General features: G+C 39.5%; 1 protein-coding gene across 1 annotated transcript in view; it reads left to right on the top strand.

Moving 5' to 3' along the window:
- Positions 1-13,832, top strand: part of LOC107688558 (39S ribosomal protein L23, mitochondrial) — a 26,375-nt gene extending 12,543 nt beyond the window's left edge. Inside the window, exons 4-5 of the mRNA XM_016486258.1 lie at positions 647-720; positions 13,099-13,832. Coding sequence (XP_016341744.1) covers positions 647-720; positions 13,099-13,263 — 239 coding nt within the window. The 3' untranslated portion in view covers positions 13,264-13,832. The remainder of the gene's footprint in view (positions 1-646; positions 721-13,098) is intronic.
- Positions 13,833-17,218: the final 3,386 nt, after the last annotated feature.

Here is a 17,218-nt window from a genome sequence, read left to right on the forward strand (position 1 = left end):
CGTAATCAGCGTTGTTTACGTTCGGGGGAGAAAGCACGCGCATGAACGTAATCTGCGTAATTAGCATTGTTTACGCTTAGGGGAAAGCATGCGTATGTGTTGTGATACTCTCTAAAATGGCGGAAGACGTAACTCGGGGGAGAAGAATTGTTGAATTTTCGTTTTCTTTGTGCTCAAAAAGTATTCTCGTAGCTTCACAAAACTGAAGTTGAGCCACTGATGTCACATGGACAGTTTTACCGATGTCTTGCTACGTTTCTGGACTGGGCAACATTACAGTTGCGTTGCTGTCTATGCAGGGTCTGAGAGCTCTCACATTTCATCAAAAATATCTTAATTTGTGTTCCGAAAATGAACGAAGGTCTTACGGGTTTGGAACGACATGAGGGTGAGTAATTAATGACAGAATTTTCATTTTTGGGTGAACTAACCCTTTAACTGCATATCTGCAATTTGTGCCTCCTCTAGTTCCACCAAACATAATTGAAAAAAGTTTACTAAAAACATAATTTCTAAATAAAATTTGAAATAAGTTTTGTATTACTATGCATAATGGTATTGAGAATTGGGTGAGCAATTGTTAATTATTATTGCAATAATTTTTTAACTAAATATACCTGACCGCCTTTTTTTTGCTCCTACCAAGGTACAAACAAGAAACGAAACCACTTAAACCAGCGAGTGAAGAGGCCAGATTACAAAGTGGCATACGTTCAACTGGTGAGTGTTATCCTGTTGCGACATGTATTGTTAAAGTCCCCGTCTGTACTTCTGGTCTCTTCTGGCCATCTTGAATTTCAGAAAGTGCCCCCATCATTAATACAGGACAATTCAAAGTGAAGGGCATCAACTGTAAAATAACCTTTCAATATTTTGATTATGGGTGCTTGTGTCAGATGCATTTTTTTAGTTGAAGTTATTAAACAAAACAAGACCCCCTTGAGAAATTGGATGCTTGGACGTTTGAGCCCCTCATTTTTGTTTCTTCTTTGTGTTGAGGGCCCATCACAGCTTATGTTCCCTTGAAAAACCCTGAGGCACAGGTATTCTCTTTGATGCGAAACCCTCACCTTATTGTGTTCGACTCCGAGTCCAAGCACTGCTTGTTTAGTTTCTGTCTCTCCCACATATTCGCCCCTGCCCTCCTGAGAAAGGTGGCAGTTTGGGTTCTGGCTTTCGCCAAGAAGGCAAGAGGTCGTCTTTGGTTACATGCCAGACTTTGTGCAGGAATTATAGTACAAAGTTTTCAGAGAGCTATGGTTATTATCATGGGTGGATGGGAGAGTTGTTTCTTGGGGCATCAGAACGTTAGCGTTGGTCGTGATCCAGTGGCGAACCGCACTGCTGGGTTCACACCTGCTTTTGGGCTGAGCCCTGGGCTGTTGATATGGACCGTGTTTGAAGTATGCCGGCGTGAAAATAACTTAATCTGATCTCCTTTGATTCATTTGGGAAAGCTGCTTTTGTTTCTTTACGGTTTTTAGTTTTCAAGAGAAGCATTAGATTGTTTGCTCTTTTTTTTCAGCCATCAATCAAGGCAGGGATAAATAATTAAAGTTGTCAAAACAGAGGAGCTTGTAATGGGATACACAAGCAAAACACAAATTAATATTTAAAGGTGAACTTCCTCTTGACAAGAGTTGAATGACGTCCTGTGTGGCTTTGCGCCATCAATTGAACCTTCTCATAAACCCAGTTAGGGACTTGTATCTAGAGAATTACTGCATCCTGTTCCTAACATTTGTCTTCTTTCAGATGCAGTGCCATATTTTCTTGAACATTTCAGGAGAGAACTACTTCCTTGTTGCTCAATCTTTCAAAAAGTTATGCTTATTTATGTGTGAATAACATGCAAGCTAAAAAATCTCAGACTGCGGAGAAAAACACTGATATGAAACCAAATTTCCGGCCCCTTTCTTCTCCTCCAGCAGGTCTGCAAAGAGAAAAAACACTGCCCAAGAAAAGCCCTCCTTTCTTTTCAGTGGTGGGTAAAAACAAGATTGTTCCTAATTGACACCACATGTGGGGGAGTGTTCTGTGGTTGGATACCCTCAACGGTTCCCCCCGCCAACCCTTCCCCCCCAACGCACTACATCAGCTAATATTCCAGAGGCAATACGGTGAGGAACGCTCTCTACGACTCCGAACCCCCCAGATTTTACAAACTCCAGGCTCGTTGAAAAAGCCGTGTGTTAGTACGGTTCCTTGACGGCCACTCTCTCATCAGACCTCCCCACGGTGGGGAGGAATGTGGGAGGAGAGAGAGTTCATCAAGGAGGAGGAGGGGGTTACGGATGGAGTCGACACATGAAGCGAGGTGAGCGAGGGCACCATGGAGCCGTGCCAGAACCGGGAGGTCCAGACAGGGGTCAGGGAAATCTTAAGCAACATAAAATCTTGAGACAATATTAAGGCTTTACTTACGACCGCTTTGCATGTAACGCTCTAGTTAAATGCAATGATATCCTCTGCTTCCCTTTGCAAGGCTGTGACCTATTCAGTCCTGGTATAAAGGTTCTGTTTGTTGATGTCGCGTCTGTACTTTCCCGGGCTGGTTGGCATAATGCACATATCTCATTTTATTGTATTGACACTCTCTTATCAGAATCACTTACCCCCTACACTGAATTTCACTGATCTGTACTGTTGTATAATTTGCCGGCGTTTTGCTCAACTATATACTGCCCCACAAAGCCAAGATTTTGCGGGAACACTCAAGTTTGCCCGCTTGTCGACAACAACTGTTTATTTTCGTCCCCCCAGCTTTTTCCACAAGGGTCTTGTGGCAAGCATCAGTATTTGGCAAGACAAGGCAACTGTTGTTGGTACTAATGGATGTTTGTTGTTTTTTGAGAGCTTGTTGCTGAGTCGTTGTTTTTCGGGGCCGTGTTTCGGTCTGGATCAGCTGGTAGCCAGGCTACCTTTCAGATCGGATCACAATGTTCCACCTGAACTTGTGAGCACACTCTGCTCAATTACCACTGAACAAAACCGAGTGAAACTCAACCTTGCTAAGGCATACTATTATTTTTCTATTCAAATGGGTTCCTTCCTGTTACACACACCTCCCCCACCGAATGCCCTGCACAAATGAACACCCTTGCAATTTTTGCTGTTTTAAGTTGATGGCTCATGAAAATTCACATTGTGATCTTATCAACACTAGATGGCGACGTTTGGCTTCAGTGGTATTGAATGAATGTATGGCCCTACAACGTTGCTGTCATGTATTGCAGCTCAGAGTACTGTAAGCCAAAGTAATGAAAGAAGAAAACTGGCATGTCTATGAGTAATCCACGTTGCATGCCTTCGAACATGTTTTGAAATATTGATTTCACAAGCAATGAGAGAGTCAAGTTTATAATTGTAGAATAGAAAAGGTATGAGAAGTTTGTAGTTTAGAAAATGTACTATGTTATTATTGTACTGTAGAATAGAAAAGGTACAAGTTTATCATTTAAAAAGGTACGAGGTAAGTTTATCATTGTACTGTAGAACAGAAAAGGTACAGGGTAAGTTTGTCTTTAAGAAGAGGTACGAGGTAAGTTTATCATCGTACAGTAGAATAACAAAGGTGCAAGGTAAGTTTGTCTTTTAGAAAAGGTACAAGGTAAGTTTATCATTGTACTGTAGAACAGATAAGGTACAAATTAAGTTTGTAATTTAGAAAAAGTATGAGGCACGTTTGTCATTGTCAGAACTGAAAAGGTACAAGTTAAGTTTGTCGTTATTCAATAAAAAGCTACTTGTTAGGTTTGTTATAAAAAAGGCACAGTGTAAGTTTAACATTGTACAACATAAAAAGGTATTATACATTTGTCATTGTAGATTAAAAGGTGCAATATAAATTTGTCATCATAGAATAGAAAATATAAGATGTTTGATGGCTTTTTTTCAATGGTGGAAAAGGTACAAAACATTGACACCATTTATCAGACTTGGTTGTGTATGTGGGGGCCATTTCTAGGCAGAATTATTTATTTAACTACAATTTTTAATTGCAAATGTACAGTATTTCATCCACCTCATGGACTTTTGTAAGGCTGTGTTCGAATGAAAGAAGCTCAGCATGAATAATGGAAAGGCCAGTGGGATCTCTGGCATCCTGTTTGAAGCAAGCACACACACACACTCAGCTCCCCAGTGTACGTCCACTACGAGACAGACTCTGTGAGTGCCAGCAGATGCAAGCAAAGAAGATGATATTGAAGCCCTGCCTCCAACTCCAATCCACGTCCTTTATACACAGAACGAGCCGTGTTCTGTGTATTTCTTGCATTTCCCTCAAGTCACTCTCAATTAGTATTACTTCAAACACCCATTGTCATGAAACACTGTTGTACCTGACCTTTTTCCACCTCATTACTGTTTTTATCAGTCTCTCAATGTCTAGGCACCACCCAGCTTCTTTTTTTTTTTGTATCAATTTCAAAATAAATTACTCCGATACTAGTAATGCTTTTCCTGTTATGGTACCACCTCCTCAGTTTTCCTGCTTCTGTCTCTGTCTCTCACTATTCCTTTACCCCTCTCTTTTCTTTTGTGTGTTTTGTACACCGGAGATTGAGGGAGAGGTTCAGGACCCTACATACGAAAGTAGGGGTTATCTTTGATTGCTGAAGACAGGGTCCAAAATCCTGGGGAACCAAAAAGTAGCCAGGACTTGGGCAAGTCTGAACAAGTCGACTGGTCAAAACTGTCATCACTGCAAACATGGAACGAGTGACTCAGTGGCTTAAAATGACATGAGGGCTGATACTGCTCTGAATGGAGACTTTGCCACCCCTTCCTTTAGACTGACCGCTTGGCTTGACTGTAATGATTTAACAAGCCAGACTGTGTGCCAGCCGATTGTCTACGCCAGTGTATATGAGAAACAGTTCCCCAGTTGCAGTGGAAACCTGCTTCTGTTTTACAGTAATGGGTACAAAAACGTCTGGCTTATGGCTGTCCTCATTGAGGAAATATAATATGTTTTGTTTAATTTTTCCCTCCGCACACTTTTCCCTGGCGTTGAGGATTCATTAGAGTGGTTTTGGGAACAAAGGCTCTGGACCCCCATACATGTTTGGCAGGGCAGCTCTGTCTTGGCATGGGGAACGCATTGCATGAATCATGTTCTCTACTGCTGTGGCCAGTCAGGTTTTGACAGCTGGGCCACTATACCCATGCCTGAAGGAAGTGTTTATGCACAAACGCTGGTCCTCTGCTGGGAGGCAGTCAAGGCGTCAGAGTGAAGCAGAGCAGACAGACAGACTGGCATGGGCCCAGATAGGCCTCAGATGGGCCAAATCCTTCGTTCTCTCTGAAACACTTTGCATTAGCACTGTTGGTCTGTGCTGTTTTTCACAGAGGGTGCAACAAATTCGGACACAAAGACTGACCAGTGCTCTTGGTGCAATAAACTTGCCTCATTCGTCCCATTCCATACCAGTAGTAGTAATTGTCTTTGGTTTCCGAGACAATGAATTGCTGTCATTCTATCACGAGTCAACTTTTTCACGCACTTTTGTTATTTACAAATTTGGCAGATGGTTTCATCCAAAGCGACTTGCATTCAAAGTAAACTCTCTTTTTTTTTTTTTTTTTTTCAGTTCACGGGTTCCCTGGGGATCAAAACCCATGATTTTTGTTGTTTCTTGAGATCAAATATGAAATTCTACAATAGTCCCAAAATATGAAACGCTACAATAGTCCCAAATAGTCCCATTGTCTATATTGTTTTTACACATTTTCGGATTGTACATAGGCTGCATTCCACTTAAACACAATCATACTTTTACATAAACGAACCCATCCACATAGCATTTTGTTGGTCACTGTGGTTTAAAGGTCACACCAAATTTGAAAGTTTATTGAGATGGAGTAGAGGTCATGCACACATTGAGAACATCCGACTCCTCCCTTGTGGTCAAGTCGGGGAGTTTTCCATTTGTTTGTCCTAACCTGGGTCTTCGCTACTGAGACTAGCTTTGGAATTTCTGTCTATCCATAGAACAGCCCTGAATTACCACTTTGATTTGCAAGAACCATTAAAGCTACAAATCATCTCTTTATCAGGAGCCTGTCCCCACTATCCCACCATCGTTGTGACTTTTGGCTCGATTCAGGCTAAATTTTTGGTATGGTATGTGTCAAGACCAAGAGATATGAGGTATCTTAGGGCAGCCAAATATCTGTGCTTAGTTAGTATCGGTTGTCAGCTAAGACTGTGGATTTAGAGGAAATAACAGTGTGGCCCACCCAGTGAGACTGGCAGAGGGAGCTGTTTACAAGCATTTCCCTGCATTTCCTGCTCTCCTGTCTGGTAATGAACTTGTTAATAGACTTCCAACATTACACAAACATTTCCTCATCAATTAGACATCCTGAAAATGCAGTCACATACAAAGAATGTTTGAGATTTATACATTTTGTTTGGCTTTAACTCCTTGGTGCAAAATAAATAAAAATTGTCATAGTTCCATTCTTGCACCAGTGATTGGCCAAGAAGAAATAGAGATAAACATGAAAAGAAAAATGAATGTCTCTGAGGAGATATCGGCATACCCCCAGGTTTTGATCCCACTCCCACAGTAGGATTTTGCTAGTGCATTTAAATATTACAACCTTTTAATTGATAATTCTAAGCCAGTTCATTCTGTTTTCTTCTGGTGCTTGCATTTTTTTTTTCTGAAGATAACATAATTATCTTTTCCCCTCATCTATGGGAATATAAATTGGACACATTTTAAAATGTTTGCATGTAAATTGGAGCTTCTCCTTCTGTCTAATAGTTTAGCCATCATCGTCATAGTGCAAACAGTGAAGATAAGGCAGAGACTAAAGAGGAGAGGGTGGTGCTTTATGTACGGAAACCTCATCTACTGCTAATCCTTTAAGACTGGCCCAAGTCATGCCAGCTTGTTCCCATTTGACTGATCGTAAAAGTGATTGTGGGATGTGAGTCACTAGAGTTCACCAAGAAGTGCTAGAATTAGGGCGGTTACTGATTTGGGTGACTGCAGAATCTATTCGTTGATACTAACTCTAAGAATCTTTAAAGGCACAATATGTACGATTTTTTTATTAAAATATCCAAAAACCACTAGAACAGTGTTATATATTTTGCTGACTTGTGTACTTACATTATCCCAAATGTTTCGAAGAATGTTTAAATCCAGAGAAATAAGCAATTTTAACTAGTGACACGGACCGTGTCCATAGTGTCATTGTGTCGCCTGCCAATGACGTCATAACCCCTCAATTTCCGGTTTTGTTTTGTAGAAAACATGGAAACACCAAAGATGCTTTAATATGTTGTGCGTTTTATTAGACCGGTGATGACCGCACAGAGTAGCATAATAACAGAACTTTCAAACGTATCTAGGATGATAAAACAGCGCTGCTTTTTTCCCCCCACATACACGACCGGAAGGAGCGGACGCGGTCGACTGTGGCATAATAAAAGCTCAGCTGCTTTCGAGCCATGTGTCACGCTCGTTCAGTGGCCTCATTTCGCTTCAACGGCTTTCAGCCTCACCCTGCTTCATTCTACTACGTTAATAAATCATTAGCTCATCCATGAACATGATTTCTGCCCGAGTCCCGTCGGATTGCATCAGCTGTGGGGATGAAGATGACAACTCCCATGATTCCACACTCAGTCACAGCGTCATCAAACTACGCCTTTGTCTCTTTGTTTATTTTGAATACGCGCCCTCCAGCGGCGAAAATTACATATTGTGCCTTTAATGGTGGGCTAGTAATTGCTATATGAATCAGACTAAACAGATGAAAGGTAAAGTCTATAATTTCTGTGACACTAGCGTCACCAAATGGAATTGCTGTTTTTAAAGAGGTTTTTTGAACACTCCCCTGTTAACCTTTGGTCTGCTTTTTTTTTTTATAAAAACATTTTACATTCTGAGTGTTCTTGCCGTATAAAATTTTCCAGCACAATTCTGGCTGACAAATTATGACAGCCTTCCAGATGTTTCCTAATAGGTGTCCTGAGTGGTTCCTGATGACAGGATGATTGCTTGGATATTGCTTGATAGTTGCTAATTGCTGGGCATTACTAGGTGGTTGCTTACAGGCCCAAGCCCACCCCCAAGTTTATATGATATTGTTTATATTTTGGTTGCTAGATACAGTGGGTATAGAAAAGAATCACCCCCTTTAAAGGGGTCATATGATGCTTTTTTAAAGATAATTATTTTGTGTATTTGGTGTAACAGAATATGTTGACATGCTTTAATGTTCAAAAAACACATTCTTTTTCAAATACTGTACATTATTGTAGGTCCTCTATGCCCCACCTCTCTCAAACGCTTCGTTTTCTACAAAGTCCCTCCTTCCGACAAGCGCAGTCTGCTCTGATTGGCCGGCTGACCCAGTGCATTGTGATTGGCCGAACACCGCAAGCACTCGCCAGAAATGTAACGCCCCTTATCATAATCACGAGCTTCATCTTTCAAAATAAATGTAAAGACAGTAAATAATGTCCCCTTTAAAATAATCGCATTTTGTTGCTGAAATGAAGGACACAGTTTTTGTTTTATCCAGCTGTATTTATTCAGTGCAACTTACAACATCCAAGTGAAAGATATAACACCAACATGTCAGAAAAAAACAGAATCACTGAGTTGGAAAAAGGATCACCCCCCCCTCCTAAAAATGACTTGTAAACTCAATCAGTTGTAACTAATCACACAAAGCCATTTGACTTTCAGATGTGATCAGCTGTGGTCATTTTGATCAGCTCAGCATGAAAAGAGTTTTCCTGGAGCATCTCAGTCCTTGGTAGTGCAACTGAAGCAAACAATCAACTATGGGTGGCAACGCACTGGCAAATGATCTCCGGGATAAAGTTGTGGACAGGCAGAAGTCAGGAGATGGATACATAAAATTTCAAAGGCTTTATCAATGCCTAGAAGCACATTGAAGTCTATTATTAAGAAAAAATTGAATTACTTGGCCTCAACAGCAAACGATATGTCTGGCAGAGATACAATACAGCTCACCATCCAAATAACAGCATTCCTACTGTAAAGCATGGAGGTGGTAATATCCTGTTATGGGGTGTTTCTCTGTAGCAGGGACTGGAACACTTGTCAGGATAGAAGGAAAAATGGATGGGGCAAAATACCGTCAAATTCTTGAGGAAAATCTGCTGCCCTCTGCCAAAAAGTTGTCAATGGGAAGAAGGTTTACCTTCCAAAATGACAGTGACCAAAAGCACACAGCAAAACTGAGCACACAGTGGTTAAAGGAGAAAAAGGTGAATGTCCTTGCATGGCCTAGTCAGAGCCCAGACTTAAACCCCACTGAAAATCTGTGGAATGACTTGAAGACTGCAGTCCACAAACGGTCACCATCAAATTGAACTGAACTTGAACAGTTCTGCAAAGAAGAGTGGGCAAATATTGCAAAGTCTAGATGTGCAAAGTTAGTAGAAACAGAGGCATATCCCAACAGACTAAAGGCTGTAATTAAAACAAAAGGTGATTCAACAAAATACTGACACAAGGGGCTGATCCTTTTTCCAACTCGGTGATTCTGATTTTATAAGTTGCAGAGTATATACAGCTGGATAAAAAAAAAATAGTCTTCATTTCAGGCTGCAAAGCAACAAAATATGGTCATTTTTAAAGTGGGGTGATTTTTTTTCTATACCCCCACTATATGACTCAAGTTCCTCCAGTAATGTAAGGCTGTGCCCCCTTTATGAAATATCTTGAGACCAGAAGCAATAACACATGTCTATACAAACCATTGTTCAAAAAAATGTATTAGTACATTTAAATGAAACCATAATGCATGGTTTCCTGCTCTTTCCATTTACATGTTTTTGACACTACTGTTTTTTCATCCATTAATTCCTAATATAATTAGAAACTTCTCTTGCACACAGGGGCTCATAATGCATGTCTATCCCTGATGTAAAGCCACTGAATGTACAGTTTAGGGTGTAAGTTCAAGGCCTGAATTATAGAGGGGTGGGGGAACGTTGGTTAGTATAACAGAGACAGATGTTGGGTTGAACCCAACAACAACATTTTTGTTCCATGCTTTAGTCTTCCTTTCCCCCCCACGACTACTTCAACTGCATAATAAAAATGAATATGCAGTGCTGTTTACATTTTTAAAAATAGTAATAATAATAATACTGCTCTGTTAAATCAAACTGCGAAAGTGTTTGCCATAGCCTGAGACAAGAGTTTGTACACATTATGTATAAACATTAGTGCTAGCCAACAAAATATGGAGCCAGATCAGCCTAAACAATTTTACATTTACAAAACAAAATTTATAAATGCACAGCACAATTTACATTTATAAAATCTGATTCGTAAATTCAAAACACAATTCATAAATACACAAGTAAAAGCATAAATATTTACCCAAATGCTCACACAAATGCATCTTACCTAAATAAATTTAAAATGTTTACACAAATATGTATATATCAAGTTCTTGAATTAATTTCCATCACATGTATTTATGGATCATTGAATCTGCATTTGCAAATCGTCACACATGCATGGACTGCTTTGATTTTGTGTGCGGTATTTTTGATACCTTCCTGACAGGTTAAGATTCATAAATATTTTTTTTGGTGGATGTTCCTTTCAGCCAATCGCCGTGAGCTTTTAATCCACCAATCAAAATGTTCCTTACTGAACAGACTCAAGAAGCTCAATGCTGCGCTTATACTGTGCATTGTTCCATGATCGGGTCCTTGATGTAAAGACATTTTAATGGGTACTCTTTTTGTTTAGCATCTGATTACAATTTCTACAAAATCACATTATGATTTATATCGTTCGCACAAAATACAGCTACCCGGTTAGCCTGCTGTCTTATACACCAAAGTTGCACATTATTCAGATCAATCTGTAATGTTATTAAATAAGTGTTAAATGTCCAGATATTTCATTTAATAACAACAATTATGTAATGTGTTCTGTTGTTGTTAGTAGTAGTATCAGGTTCGCAGTAACTTTTGATCAGGCATTAAAAACAGCTACCACCACCTAAGGGAGATTTCGAACATACACAGCGGAGGGATTTCAGCATGGAGGATGAAAACCACACTCAACGAGTGTGTAAAGTCATTTTTTTATCTAATGGCATTTTCTTATGATTAAAGGTTGTTTTAGTTAATTGTGCTGTTTGCAGTGTTACAAAGTTGTTAGTCCATGCCAGCTTTCTTATATTATAACTGGTGTTTGTAGGATGGATAATCGCAGGATGAATGGGCGATAAACAATTAATAAAACTGACAAAATTTGTAGTCAGTGGGTTCTAAAGTTACCATCGTGGCCAGCTATAATCATAAGAAAATGCCATCAGATAAAAAATTACTTTACTCACTCGTTGGTTTTCATCCTCCATGCTGAAATCTCTCCGCTGTGTGTGTAACTTCGAAATCTTCCTTAGGTGGTGGTAGCTGTTTTTAATGCCTGATCAAAAGTTACTGCGAACCTGATACTACTACTACTAACAACAACAGAACACATTACATAATTGTTGTTACTAAGTGAAAAAAAGAGTACCCATTAAAATGTCTTTACATCAAGGCACCCGATCATGGAACAATGCACAGTACAAGCGCAGCACTGAGCTGCTTGAGTCTGTTCAGTAAGGAGCGTTTGATTGGTGGACTAAAAGCTCACCGCGATTGGCTGACCGGAACATCCTCCAAAAAAAGATATTTATGAATCTTAACCTGTCAGGAATGTCTCAAAAATACCACACACAAATTCAGAACAGTCCACGCACGTGTGACGATCTGTAAATGCAGATTCAACGATCCATAAATACATGTAACATCATTCATAAATGTGTGATGGAAATTAATTCAAGAACTTGTTATATACATATGTGTGTAAATATTTTACTTTTATTTAGGTAAGATGCATTTGTGTGAGCATTTGGGGAAATATTTATGCTTTTACTTGTGTATTTATGAATTGTGTTTTGAATTTACGAATTGGATTTTGTAAATGTAAATTGTGCTGTGCATTTATGAATTTTGATTTATAAATGTATTATTTTTGAGGCTGATCTGGCTCCATAACAAAAAGGCACTTGTTTAAGGTACATTAATGTTTTGGTGGATACTCATGTGGTGACTTGTTTTTGTTAATAAGCCCCCTCTCTGTCAGGGCTAGAATGTCCAAACTTTTCTACTTCACTCTTGGATTGTCATGCGAACTGGTCCCCCTGCCGGTCTTTTACTTTTTTTTTTTTTTCCCCCCCAAGGAGAGTTTACTACAGGTGAAGGAACAGACATTTTTTGGCATCAATTTTAGTACTCTGTTACTAAGGTACTGGTTTTAATAGGTTTGGTTCTTGTACTTTCATTTGGCTGGACTCTGTTTATAGTGTGGGGTTTCGCATTCCTAGATGGTAGGGTTGGAGCGCCACTGCCGAGCCGTTGATTTGAAGTGTTTCACTTGTTTTTGTTCCCCCCTCCTTTTTTATTCCACTATTCTTTGGTAATTTTGCTCACTTAAAGGTTACTGTATCTGTTACAAAAAATAGGGCCAAAATAATACATCATCCCAGTAGAAGCATTTGTTTCAGAAAGGCACTGCTTTTCATTAGCTGTTAACTCACTGCAATCCCTGTTTCCTCCTGCTGTTGCCACACCTTGTTTTATCTTTGCAACAATATTGATGGTCTCTGGTATGGAGACAGACTAGGAGCACTAGCACATTGTCTCTCTGTCGTCATGCACAAGGCCTATTCCCCCCTTCCTGTCTCTCAAAAAAAATTACATTGTTTTAGAAGGACCAGGCCCCTGAGATGTGGTGATCTATTTATTTCTGGAGCTTTTCAGAGGCAGTTTTGGAGAGCATGAGCTCTGGAAAAGGACACTGTGTGCTGTCCAGTGAAGTGAAATGGATTAACAATTTCTGTCAGTAACATTAAGCCTTAAAGATTTTAAAAGTGTTGATATTTACTACTTTTAATAGGAAGCATTCTTCAAAACTGCTGTTCCACATAAACTAAGTCACAAGCTTGGAACAACACAAGGATGACAATGTTCATAACAGACAGACAGACAATCATTGTTTAAACTTTGAACAATTCCTGCTTTTCTTACAGGCTCAGCAGCAAACCTTCCAGTTCCCAGATATCTTTCCTGAGAAGGATAGGAAACACGAGGAGGGCTCTGTTGAGGAGATGCAGGAGAAGTTCATGGAGGACGAGCGTCAGAGGCAGAAACCGGATCCCAGAAGAGGAGGAGTTACTGAATGGTTTGGCCTCTAGATAGACAAGTGTTGAATGAAGAATGACTTCAGAGAGGCAACAGCTGAATGAAGAATGTGGTGTATTGTAGATTATGTATTTGTGCAGGAAGAGTCATTTACAGTGATCTGACCAGTGTCCATAGAGGGCCGTTTGCAGTGATCTGATCTGACTCGATGGAAAGACAGATTGCCTGAGAGAAGGCTTGGAAATCCATTACTCCCATAAAATCTTGTGTTCTTTCAAAGAACACTAATGTCTACACAGCATATGATCACTCCTAAGCTTCTGCCATGTCATTAAAGTCTTTCAGGTTATGTTCTCCTCCCACAGGTCTCAGAAACTTAAACAAAGGTCTTCCTTGGAAAGTTCTTGAGCATACATGTTTGCTTTTCTTTAAAGTTCCTCTAAAATGTTTTCCTTTTCCCCTTGCGGATCTTCAAGATAGTTCATGAAATGCTTGTGGTAAATTGTCAATCTAATTAAGTGTTTCTCCAATTTTCACACAAAATCATACTCTTAATGTTGTTCCTGAAAGCGTTTTAAAAAAAAACTGCATACTTCAATTCCAATAAAACAGTACAGCATGACTTGTTTTTGTGTTTTCTTCAACTTTGTTGGCTCTAGAGTTAGCTATTCCCCACAGATGTGTTGGATAATCTTTTGCCAGCTCTCATACCAGAGAGGCTTACCTCACCCAGCCAACCTGGTGTTCGCCAGGGAGAATGTCAGTATTGATAACATTTGTTCACTGTTTTGTGCTTGTACTCAAGTACCCCCTGCATTGCAATTAAGCAATTTCATTTAAGACAAAAAAATGCCTTGTAAGGAAACAAAGAAAGAACCCTGGATTTTTGTCCAGTATCTTCATTGCTTGAATGAATGAGGAGAGCCTACGTTATATTCGGGAAGTCTTACTGTGGTTGCCAAGGTTGGCCTCCTTCATCCCAGCATCCCTCCCCGCAACAACCCAATCAACTCCCCTTCTCTTGCCCAAACCTTATAAAACCTTGAAACATAATGCATTTAACTGAGCTTTACACACACAGCTGGCACAGATTTCCTGATTTGTTAACTTAATGTCCCCAACACACTGATATTGACCATAAAGTTCTGGATTTGGGAAGCCTTTGATCCTTGATCTCAGACCAGCAGTAATAGGAGTAATATGGTTGCTTTCCAGGATTATTGCTTTGTTTTAAAATGATGCTCCCCTACTGGTGATGAAAACAAAATGTGACCTCAGAATTTAGGAGGTATGGGGAAAAAATACAGAACTGAGGGATTATGGAAGATGCGTCATTATTGAAAACTAGATGCGCCATCTATCTTATGCACACGTTCTCTTCTCTTCTCTCATCTCATCTCCTTTCTAACCTTCTCCGTTCTTTAATGTCTTATGAAATTGACCGTGTGAGCCGTGTTCGCTGTTTCTCCGTGGAAAGCTAATGGAAGAGGGTTGAATATTTAACAGACTCTCTTTGCCTCTCATTCAGGCTCTTGTAAGAAAAGTGGGCATGACCCTATTTTTTACGCCATGCTTGGATCTAACATGACATCATTGTCTTAAGATAGAAGATGACGTAATTGAAACTCTGCATACTCCCATCACTAGCTGTACCATGAGATTGACTTCCATCATTCCACTCATGCCTACATCAGATTGTCACTGATGTTGGCAACTCACTTGTCCAGATATCCATAACCCATTTTAACCCTAACCCTAAATTGCACATTATAAAATGATACTACTAATGATATTACGTAGCTGTTAAATCCACAAAATGTTGTACAGATATGCATAATCCCTCAATTAATTCATCTGTTTGATAATGCAGTTTTTCTTCCTCCTTAAAATTGCGCAAACAGGCCAATTTTAAGCCAAATTTTTCGCTTCACGTAAGTGCATACCAGCAAAGCGTCTACTGGTAGGGAGTATCTTTGTTAGCGTTCTCCAAATACGCACTACTCAGATGACCTTTTATAAACTGTAGCTTGTTTCTCTCAGAGAAGTAGAATTTATACGATCTATCAAGAAAGATAAACTAACCTTTTCAACAATATGAATATATCATGGTTATTGTCCATTTAATAAATAAATGTAAGCTTTTGCAATCATCCTGTGTGGTCTTCTGTTTCATACTGTAATGGGGGCTCCGTCCCCTGATAATAAAATATGTTGTCATTCTTGACTCATGAATATGGCTGTTTTTCAGTGATACTTAGGCCTTGGAGAGGCACATCTGGGTCTTTAAAATAAACATAATCTTTCCACAGCTTCAAACCCAGCAGATTTGCTTGCTGTCAACATTCATTTGAGTGTCGATCATGAAGCTAATGGGCAAGTATTTCATTTTGACAAGCTTCAGGAACTCAAGCATATATATTGACGCTCCTTTAGTTCCAGGGCATGGTGCCGCCTTGAGTGATCTCCAGCAAAGGATGGGAAGATAAATGTTCTTCCTATAAATAGCTGCAAAGCAAATCTTGTTAAAAAACACTCACTACACATTTTAGTGTCTCTGAAAGATGTTCTCTAAGACAACCAGAGCAGGCCCAGAGTGAGCAGGAGTGTTGGACAGGAGCCACAGGCATTCCTGACACCCCCAGGTTGCTGTTGGTTCATTTGAGCTCAGCCAATGCACTCTGTCACCCCACATTTTCTGTCTTGGCCTAGTGCACAAACAGCAGTGCTTTTAGCCCAGCAGGAAGCTCTGTTGAAGTGCCCATATGCACAGCTGTATTCAAAGGAGATATGCAGGGGGATGAGCTTACATTATGTCAACTGTCCCATACTATTAATATACCATAGTTTACAAATAAATATAGCAAAGGAACTTCCCTCTTATGAAGAGCATTTAATGTAAACAACTGGATTGTCAGATATCAGTAGCAGTTAGCAATAGCAGTTTTTTGGTGCTGTCGAATAACAGTGGGTGCAGTGTTTTATAAGAAACAAACCTAACACAATTGTAAACTAAAGGTCCTTAGGATTTGTGACAACAGCCAGCTGTGTATGCTTTTTCAGCACCTGATCTTCATTTATCCAAACCTAAAGATTTGTTTTTTGTTTTTTTTTACATTTACAAAGGAGAAGAAACAATCAGGATTTTGGGAAATGGCTGAAACTAGATTCAATTTTGTTAGAAGCCAGATGGTACGTCAGAGCATGTGAACTTCCCACTATGCCACATCTACTTTAATCACTTCCTGCTTAGTGATGTAAAGCCTTTTCAGTTAATTGGTTGATCAAGTTCACAAAATGATTCATTCTCAGTGATTTACTTATAGTAGTTCTCAAGTGAATAACGACTCAAAGCTATCGCATCACTTCAGAAGACTTGAAATGTAGTGTATAAGTCATATTGTTATGATACTTTTATGGTGAATTTCTGTTTTTGAAGCATATCCTTTTTGATGCTCATGCATTGTAACTGCAAGAAAAAGTACAGGTGCATCTCAATAAATTAGAATGTCGTGGAAAAGTTCATTTATTTCAGTAATTCAACTCAAATTGTGAAACTCGTGTATTAAATAAATTCAATGCACACAGACTGAAGTAGTACAACATTCTAATTTATTGAGATGCACCTGTACATTATTCAGAATGTCTGTTTGTTATTTGTGTTCCATGGTAGGTTTGGAATGGCATGAGGGTGAGTAAATGGTGACAGTATCTTGTTCAGTTTGGTTCTGTAAGTACTATGTAAGTTTAATGAAAATTTGGTTGTACAGTATGGCTGTCCCTTCTGTAAAAAAAAATGAAGTCTTGAATAAGCAGTATAATTACGCCGTAATAATTAAGCGGCAGTGTGTACGTGGCCAGTTGATTCGAGACATCCTGCACTGATTTATTTCTTGGAAAAAGCCTTTCAACCAGAGCTAGCAGATCCTAAACATCAAGTAATCAGTCAAATCTCAGAACTGTTGTATATTTGTTGCACATTTCAACAACAAAAAATGTCTGATCCGGCAC

The sequence above is a fragment of the Sinocyclocheilus anshuiensis genome, unplaced genomic scaffold (genome assembly GCF_001515605.1).
Source record: "Sinocyclocheilus anshuiensis isolate Anshui unplaced genomic scaffold, SAMN03320099.WGS_v1.1 scaffold521, whole genome shotgun sequence".
In the NCBI taxonomy this organism is placed as follows: Eukaryota; Metazoa; Chordata; class Actinopteri; order Cypriniformes; family Cyprinidae; genus Sinocyclocheilus; species Sinocyclocheilus anshuiensis.